Source organism: Syngnathus typhle, linkage group LG13 (assembly GCF_033458585.1).
Source record: "Syngnathus typhle isolate RoL2023-S1 ecotype Sweden linkage group LG13, RoL_Styp_1.0, whole genome shotgun sequence".
In the NCBI taxonomy this organism is placed as follows: Eukaryota; Metazoa; Chordata; class Actinopteri; order Syngnathiformes; family Syngnathidae; genus Syngnathus; species Syngnathus typhle.
Genome location: NC_083750.1, coordinates 12086025 through 12095697, shown reverse-complemented (window position 1 = coordinate 12095697; position 9673 = coordinate 12086025). Strand labels below are relative to the sequence as shown.

General features: G+C 43.3%; 2 protein-coding genes across 4 annotated transcripts; one reads left to right on the top strand and one right to left on the bottom strand.

Moving 5' to 3' along the window:
- Positions 1-728: 728 nt before the first annotated feature.
- Positions 729-2479, bottom strand: hes6 (hes family bHLH transcription factor 6). The gene is made up of 4 exons (XM_061295391.1): positions 2216-2479; positions 2045-2131; positions 1859-1943; positions 729-1416 (listed from the first exon to the last, which is right to left on the bottom strand). The coding sequence occupies exons 1-4, from the start codon at positions 2273-2275 to the stop codon at positions 980-982; spliced, it is 669 nt and encodes a 222-aa protein (XP_061151375.1). The 5' UTR covers positions 2276-2479; the 3' UTR covers positions 729-979.
- A 3330-nt stretch (positions 2480-5809) lies between these two features.
- Positions 5810-9081, top strand: itm2cb (integral membrane protein 2Cb). 3 transcript variants are annotated; one of them, XM_061295503.1, is made up of 7 exons: positions 5810-5991; positions 7233-7376; positions 7442-7513; positions 7626-7796; positions 7889-7999; positions 8101-8290; positions 8512-9077. In XM_061295503.1, the coding sequence occupies exons 1-7, from the start codon at positions 5926-5928 to the stop codon at positions 8580-8582; spliced, it is 825 nt and encodes a 274-aa protein (XP_061151487.1). In that variant the 5' UTR covers positions 5810-5925; the 3' UTR covers positions 8583-9077. The 3 variants fall into 3 exon arrangements, with proteins under 3 accessions (XP_061151487.1, XP_061151488.1, XP_061151489.1); XM_061295504.1 differs by having other exon boundaries at positions 8101-8251; positions 8512-9073; XM_061295505.1 differs by lacking the exon at positions 7442-7513 and having other exon boundaries at positions 8512-9081.
- Positions 9082-9673: the final 592 nt, after the last annotated feature.

The window sequence follows — 9673 nt, the reverse complement described above, 5'->3', positions numbered from 1 at the left end:
GCGTTTGTTTATGTGAATTTTACTGTCCGGCTCAAGACTCCCTTGAAGCAAACAAAAGGCCCCGTAGCAAAACAAGGGATGGACATCAAAAGAGTGCCATCTTTACCCTTTCCTCACTCGCAAGTGTTACGGCGTCACCAACGACACCCTGCTCGCACATCACAGAAGCCGATGCCAGGTTTTCTAATGCGGGCCGCAGGAGTCAGGACGGGAGGGAGAAAGAAAAGCCCCAGGAGGGACCCCCATGGAGCTATTAGCATGACTAAATAGCCTGTATTGTGGATTCGGTACATAGTTTGGCAACCTTAATGATGCTAATGATATATCAGCATGTCGAGCTGTGATCCTCAGCCAGTGTAGCACAACATAGTTTTAATTTTTATTGAACTGGTCGGAAAATTCTCATTTATTTGCTGCAAATGATGTGTCTTTGCTTGTCTATCTAGCGGTCGTACACACACACACACACACAGACACACACACACACACTCATCTTTAACACCTCTGCACTGCCTACGTCATGTACGCAAATGAACGGCCGTTGCTGAATCTTAACTAATATCGTCGAAGGAGGGTGTCGCGTGGGCTCGTTTGACACAAACATCCAAGAAATGTCAACTGTCACAAAGCTGTGTTTTGAAAAGGTCCGAATGTTATTTCTTGCATATTATTAATACAATATAACCACTTTAAAAAAAAAAAAGTAATTTATAAACAAATACGAAATGAATCATTCAAACTTTTAATCAGATGGATTTATGCAAACACCAAAAATGTATTAAAGTTAGCTGCATAACTTTTTTCCCCATTTTGTTGCTCAAAAATACACCCAACTGTATTAATGCCCAAGTCATTACTGTAACAATAAATTAGAATATCTGTATCGGTGATGTTGGAGATGTTGATCTTTTTCTGATCGCTACCACAGCACTCACTGATACCGATACTAAGTACTAATACCACTGACAACCACTTCAGTCTACCAGGGTCTCCAAACCGATTTGGACCCATTTAAGGACACACATCCCGGCACGTCCGGCGACTCGGATTCTTCCGATGAAGAAATGTGACTTTCTTCCGACTCCTCGGAAGAAGATGCCTCTGAGTCCGTGTCCTCCATGTCCGAGCAAAGGTCGTCGCTAGAGGCGGAGGAAGAGGAAGGGGCCGAGGACGCCTGCAAACCCGGAGTTTGCTCCGGCGCGACGGGGCCGCCGAAGGGGTCTGCGTCCCAGAACGAGGCCCTGAGGTGGTCCTGGCCGTGCAGGGGCATGCTCTCGAGGAGGTGGTTGAGTAGCTCGGCCGCTACGGTGGGGTCCATTCCCGGGAGGTAAGACACAAAATTATGCACATCGTGCATGCCATGGATGTAACCAGCCGCAAAACGCTCGCATGCCTCTCGGTCGACGGCCTCCGCCTCTGGAATCGACGGAAACAAACAAAAAGGTGTGTAGGAATTTCAAAACATTGCTTGGAAAAGCAACAAGTCACCACAAGGCAGCGGCTCCTTTGGTTGTTGCTTAATTTTGTGTTGTGTGAGTCACAATTTGACTGAGCATGTGTTCGAATGTGTGTTTTTTCACAATGACAGGGAATGTATGTAAAGGCAAAATGTATGAATGCGTTGTTTAGAATTCCCAGCTGCCCGTGAATAACGGGATAAAACCAATGTATGTAAAAACAACAGTATTTAGAATTTCCAACTGTCCATGAATGCAGCATTTAGCCCGTTTTTTTGGGGGGCAGCGGTTTGGATGCCCAGCGGAATTGATGGAATTCTGAATTTTCAGCCATAAAATGTAGATGTCTCGACTAACAGTGTTAAGCGTTCGTAATAGTTTTTTCTTCTTCTTTTCTTTACCTTGAGCCTGATTTTGCAGGATGCTCACCACACGTTTGACCGTCATCTCCAGTACCTCAGCGTTCTCCATCTTTGAATGGAGTTGCTACGCGAGGCACACACACGAGCACATATTTGTCCAATTTAGCTCCATTTTAGCTTATAAAAAAAATGTTTGTCCTATTAAAATGAGAATGTACTTCTTACCTCTGTATCCGCAATGAGAGCCCTGAGTTCGTGTAAACTATCGTTGATACGAGCTCGTCGTTTCTTCTCCACCAGAGGTTTCCTCATCTATATTAGCGCCACCAAAACAATAATGACGGTAGACTTTTAATAAAACGCTCTTAGCTCTTTGCTGTATGATTTCTTCATTACCTTTCTGTCAGGTTTGAGTCCGTCTGCGGTCGATGTGTGCTGCTTACGGGTGGGGGCCATTGCTGCCAACCCGACCGACCGACCGCCCCCCTCCCTCCCTCTCTCCAAAAAACAAAACTGACGAGAAGCTTGCAAGTGTCTTTCTTTACAAGATCCCCAAAAAGACGTTGGAGCTCCTCAATGGCGAAACAAATGGCTCGGCCAGCAGACCTGGCTTCTTTTAGTGTTGGCTACTGAGTGGACGATTCGTGCAAAAGAACGAATTCTTTTTTCAGTGAACGAGAGTGTTCGAATCTACGGAAGAGGATTAGGGCCATTGAAGAAAAAAGAAAACGAGGAGTGACAGGATTCTGACTTTAAAGTCGCAATTCTGGCTTTATTCTCTAAATTCTGACTTTATTCTCGGAATTCTGACCTTATTCTCGGAATTCTCAAATCAGTTGTTAAAGTGATTCATTCTTTTCTCAGTTCATATGACTTCAACCAGTAGGTGTCGGTAATGCGCATTGAAGCTGGTGCCACCTCGCCGTAAAACAAAACAATGAAGAAAATGACGTCACTTCCTGTTCACGGACGAGTCGTGAATTGTTTTATTTAGGATCCCTATTAGCTATGGCAACGCCAGCGCTACTCTTCCTGGGGTCCTTGCATTTCCCGTTCAACAACTGAACGGATCTGTGAGTGAACGAGTCAGTGAGTGAGTGATTTCCAGTTCATCGCGAGAACGGATCAGTGAGGGAATGAATCCTGACTATCCCGTTCGCGAACGAGTCAATGGCTCAACTGCCTTCCTTCCCATTCGTGCATCAACGGATCAGTCAGTGAACGTGTTGCTGGTTTGAAATCTACTGTTATTTCAATAAACATCTATGTTAAAACCTGTCTGGTGCTTTATTCCTTGTTTTTATATTCGCCAATTAAAACATAAAAATCTGACATTTGGTTAACTGCTATATATGGCAATGTATATTACGCTTTTGAGTGAACCGATTCTAAACATTCAGTTCACTTAAGCGCTGGAATGCACATTTCTAGTACAAAACAATGCCCACGGCCAGTAGTTATCAGGTTGAAATAGCCGACTGGTTAGCGACACAGGCTCTCGCTCGGCACGCTCTGGTTCGATCCCAGGCGTGAGCATATACTTATGCTTTTAAAATCGGAACCTCGCTCTGTATGCATATGCAAACAAATGCAAGTATTTATGTATAAATACATAAGGTGGCCCCGCCCCCAAGTAGGCAGGGCAAACTTACTTGCTAACTTGCAAAACACATTGGAACGTGGCCCCAAGGACTAGAGCTTGACACCTGTGACCTTTGACCATGATACGTCCCTAATAAAGTGGGCTGTTATTGGGTACACTTGAAAATGGCGGTGTACCTAATGGAGTGTCCGTGTGATTACCTCGTTAATTGCACCTGCGGGAAAACTTTTAGCTCCTGGAGAACGTGAAAGTGGCTAAAAGTTTTCACGCAGGTGCGCTTAACGAGGGTCACTTGGGAAACATATTGGAACGCGGCCCCTCGAGGACTGGAGGTCGACACTCCTGGTTTAAGTGAAAAGTGCCACACCCGCCCTCACCCCCACTTTCTGATTGGCTGTTTGATCTGTGACGTCACTTGGACACTCTATTAGGTACGCCACCATTTTCAAGTGTACCTAATAACAGGCCAGTTCATTAGGGAAATATCATGGCCAAAGCTTAACTGAAAGTGAAAAGTGCCACACCCGCCCTCACCCCCACTTTCTGATTGGCTGGTTGATCTGTGACGTCACACGGACACTCTATTAGGTACGCCGCCATTCTCAGGTGTACCTAATAACAGGCCAGTTCATTAGGGAAATATCATGGCCAAAGCTTAACTGAAAGTGAAAAGTGCCACACCCGCCCTCACCCCCACTTTCTGATTGGCTGGTTGATCTGTGACGTCACACGGACACTCTATTAGGTACGCCACCATTCTCAGGTGTACCTAATAACAGGCCAGTTCATTAGGGAAATATCATGGCCAAAGCTTAACTGAAAGTGAAAAGTGCCACACCCGCCCTCACCCCCACTTTTTGATTGGCTGGTTGATCTGTGACGTCACACGGACACTCTATTAGGTACGCCACCATTCTCAGGTGTACCTAATAAGAGGCCAGTTCATTAGGGAAATATCATGGCCAAAGCTTAACTGAAAGTGAAAAGTGCCACACCCGCCCTCACCCCCACTTTTTGATTGGCTGGTTGATCTGTGACGTCACACGGACACTCTATTAGGTACGCCACCATTCTCAGGTGTACCTAATAAGAGGCCAGTTCATTAGGGAAATATCATGGCCAAAGCTTAACTGAAAGTGAAAAGTGCCACACCCGCCCTCACCCCCACTTTCTGATTGGCTGGTTGATCTGTGACGTCACACGGACACTCTATTAGGTACGCCGCCATTCTCAGGTGTACCTAATAACAGGCCAGTTCATTAGGGACATATCATGGCCAAAGCTTAACTGAAAGTGAAAAGTGCCACACCCGCCCTCACCCCCACTTTCTGATTGGCTGGTTGATCTGTGACGTCACATGGACACTCTATTAGGTACACCACCAGTTTCAAGTGTACCTAATAACATTATGCATTATTTGTACGTGTCAAGAATGTGTATTTGACCGCTTGCTCTTTATTTTGATGGACACCAACACATTACACACCATAAAACACATATACAGATTGTCATATAAAGTTCAGTTCACCAAATGTCAGATTTTTGTTTTCATGCCCAAAGAAATAAAAAGGAATAAAACACTAGACAAGTTTTATCAGGTTTTAATGTTTATTAAAATAATAATAATTAATAATATAAATAGTAAATTTCAAACCAGCAGTCTAATGTGAAATTGCAGTAGATATATTGGATAACAATATTTGGACGTATATATGCATACACGTTATTTAAAAACTATGTGTTATAAAATCAAGATTACCCAAAGAGAAGCCAAAATGTTTGCTTTATTGTCAATTTTTTTCACGTCAAGACATACAAAGAGATCAAAATTGTGTTTCCTACTATCCCACGGTGACAAGCCATATTACACATTCAAGTAAACAATACAAAACAAACAATTCACGACTCGTTCGTGAACGGAAAGTTACGTCATTTCCTTCTTCGTTTTGTTTCACGGCGAGGTGGCACCAGTTTCAATGCGCATTACCGACGCCTACTGGTTGAAGTCATATGAACTGAGAAAAAAAAGAACGAATCACTTTATGAAGTGATTCGAACACAATTTCATGCAAGTTTACCTTGAACAAAACTGCACTTCCGGATGCTGACGTTTGTGCGCGAAATACGGAACACTACCATATCTGGCTCGTGATTTCAAAACAAAAGCTCAGGGTGACATAATCTACGTCAACAGCGCCCTGTAATTGAGTTCACCAATTACAATTCTTATTCTAATGTATAGCTTATAAAAAGCACGTAAAACCTTGCATTCCACGTCGTATCGAACCTGTCATTTAGACGTTTGCTTTTATTTTGAATGTTCTGGGACGGCTGTTCCTTGAGACCCACACTCGCCTGTTGTCGTCACTGGAGACGTGCTAGTGACGTCACGGTGTCTCCGCGGGTGGGTATAAAAGTTGAACCGGACCAGAGATGCCTGCAAGCTGAGCGAGAGTACCCCGAGAGTCAGGAGACCCAATTCGACCAAAACAGAAGATCCAAAATGGTGAGGATATCCTTCCGCCAGGCTTCGGCTGACAAGGTAGACAAAGACGAAACCTACATAGATGTAAGTTGCCCCTTTTATTTTGGATGATGATGAAAATGATTTTGATTTGATGATCATGTTGCATTTTACTGAAAAGTCAATTCTTCCAATACTTGGAATAAGATTGCCAATTGCCAGGGTACCTGAGCCGGACTCGTGTTCATTTTCACAGGGCAATGAGTGAATTATTAATTTTGAGATGATGATCAAGGAATTTTTGGGCGTTTGTGCGTGCCTTGTGAATTGTATGTTTTGTACGAGTTATCAATGAAAAAGTAAATATGCATTATTTTTAACTGTTTTTATTCTGTGATGCAGTATTTATTGGAATAAATATACACTAGATCTGTTGTGACTACATAGTAATTTCTATTATGAGCATTAATTACTCCTGTTTGGTGCAATTAGTTTTATAATAATTTTTTGGTACACTTTGTGATGATGGTGATGGTTTTATCTAGTTAGTAATTTAGTTCAGTGGCCATTAAAAATATTTTGAATCTGGTCAGTGTGTGTTTGTGTATTCTCCAAAATGAATGTACAAGAATGTGTGAAATTTATATCTCCTTAAATTCTGTCATGGAATCAACTATTAATAAATATATTAGCAGAAATAGATATGTTTTTTTTTTGTAGGAGTAGTTTTTATATTATATCAAAATGGTCATAATCTTGTAAGCAGAAAATGCTAATTATTACTTAAAAAATGTGAGTGGATTGTGCAAGTGTACATCATGTTTAGTGGTGCTGAAATGAGTGTAATATGAGCCTTTCACTTGCCAGCCATATTTAAAGTCCAATGAGTATTCCACACGAGAATCGGTCTGTCAGTCCCGCGTGACGTCAAGGCGCATCTGATCATCAGGTTCTGCACACGTCTAAAAATAAGCAAGCTCCGGGAATCCCACGTCGTCCCATATGGACGCGGGCGTCTCAGAATAGGCCTCTGCCAAAACCGTCAGAACCTCCTGATGCTCCCACTTCCGCTCATCGCCATGGCGACGGTAGTACGGCATTGGCAGACGATTGTGAGATTGTGGGCGAGCATCAGCGCCGCCCGGACTTCTGTCAGATCTCTCGGGCTGACTCACAATTCGGCGACGCGATTTGCACGTCAGGACTTGTCGAGTGCTGCATCCTGACTAGATTAAAATTCACAACAGATACTAATTGGGTGAACACAAGTTAACCTTTTCGGCAGGTAAGGGATAATGGCGGTAAAGGTTTCTGCAACAGCTGTGTTTTTTTTGTCTGTGTGCCAGGAAACGGACCAGGAGTCTAATCAAGCCCAGATCAAGCGGTATTTTCCTGTCCGCTTGTGTCTCATCATGTTTTCTGGACTGGCCATCTTCCTTGGAATGCTGCTGGGCTCCATTTACACCTACCGCCACTTCTTCCCTGCAGAGGTAGGAGGCCTATCTGTCCATGCGTCTGTGACGTTCGGTCTAACACGGCTCCTTGTTCCATCCAGCTGTCTGCAAACAGCAATTCATCTTTCAATCGGCAGGTGCCCGGGCTAAAAGATCTGGACCAAGACATCAATGTAATCTTCTGTCTATTCGTTCCATCCATTCCGTCATCACCTCAAGAGAAAGTGCGCATATTGGCGGAAGGTGCCATGTGTTAACTCGGGCGTGTTTGGGTGTGTTTTTCAGCAACCGACCGACGTGTTCAAATGCAACGTTTTGCTCAACTGGCATCAGAACCGAATGGCGCTGGTCATGGCCGTGGGCATCTACCTGGAAGGCGACAACCACTACATCAGAATAGACTTGTTTAAAGCTGGACATGAGGAGCCCGTCAGCATTATCCATGACTTTGCAAATGTAAGGGAGGCTCAAGCACAAGCTCATCGGCCAAATATTCTTCTTGGCATGCGTCGTATTCAGTTCTGACCTCCGTGAAAATGTATCGACAGCTCAAGACGGCATATTACGCCAAAAAACAGCACAAGTGCTATGTGACCGAGCTCAACACCAACCTGGTCAAAGCTCCACGGAACCTTTGGGACGTGCTGACCTTCACCAAGGTGAGATTACACCAGATCACTGGGTGAAGGGGGTCACTGTTCTGCAAAAAATAAAGCAGGACAGCTATCATTCACTTTTTCTTTTTATGGGCTGTGCACAGAGGGAGATGTACCTGCCAGATAATTACAAAATCCAAGAGGTGATGCAGGTGACCCGCCAGCTGCACGACCACGAGGATCTGGGTGGACCCATTCAAGGGATGTGCCGCAACTTGACCACCTTCGAAATGGTTCCCAAGGACGACGTGGACAGTGAGTCGGGCAACTACGAAAGTGCCTCAAAGCAAGAATGTAGGAGTAGTATTGTCATAAAGAACTTTTATTGGGCTGGAGCAAATGATTGACATTTGACATTCCCATATTCACATGTAATGACCCTAGTGGTCACATTTAAACCTCTCCAAGTTCAAATACACATTGCAAAAATAGAGCAAAATGCATCAAAAGTAATTTTAGGTTGAGGGCTTTTTTTTTTTTTTGAAGTCTTTAACATTGTGTTGTGTTTTTTCTAGCCACCAACGACTGCCTACTGATCAGGCACTTGGAGAACCGCTACTTTGTGGAAACCAATATCTGCTACTAAAGAACGCAACAGCCCGGCCAGCGCCTCTTCAAGTTTGACTAAAATGCACTTTAACCTTTGGCAATTTGATTTCTTACACATTTCATTGACAACGCCCGTTTTTTCTTGATGGTGACTGGCTGGCGACCAGTCCAGGGTGCCTCTCGCTCAAATTCAGCTAAGATAAGAAGCTTGCATAGAGAACCACCAAATTTGATTTTTACATTTTCTAATTAACATTGGTCAATGGCAAATTTTAATCGGATGGTTTTGTTTGTCCTAAATGTTATTTAACTGCTAGGTTTTTTTTCCTGGCGAATCAGGTTTTTGAAAGATTTTATATTTGTGTCAGATTGCTTGAACTCATTTATAAATATGACGAAATAGTACCGTTTTTTTCCGTGTATAGTGCGCAAAATTTTACTAATTTATTGTCCTAAAATCTGGGGTGCGCATTATACATGGGTACAAAAAAAAAAAAAAATAAATAAATTTTTTAATTTTTTTTTTTTTTTTTTTTTTTTTTTAAAGTCCCAATGATCATCACACACGAAGGGAGGCAATGGGTCCCATTTTTATAGTCTTTGGTATGGTCTTAACTAGGCTGGATGTAATTTTTTTTGTTGGCGTTGATTTCTCCGACTGCCCGTAAACGCACCACCGCGCTTCGTGCGCGCACGGGACAGCAAATGAGCAGGTGATCGAGCAAGCGTCTGATACGAGAGCATTGCGGTCGCATGGAGCGTGTTTGAAGTGAACAGCAGAGAAGAAAGGCAAAGTGTTGTGAAATAAAATGCACAGAACGGATGCGCAAGACACGTCAGCTATATAAAGAGCGAGAGTTCAGTTCTCTACCTAAATCCGTATTACAGGTAATATTTTATTTCACAACACTTTGCCTTGTTCCTTTCTTCTCTGCTGTTCACTTCAAACACGCTCCATGCGCACGGAGCGCGGTGGTGCGTTTATGGGCAGTCGGAGAAATCAACGCCAACAAAAAAAATTACATCCAGCCTAGTTAAGACCATACCAAAGACTATAAAAATGGGACCCATTGCCTCCCTGCGTGTGTGACGATCATTGGGACTTAAAAAAAAAAAATAATAATAATT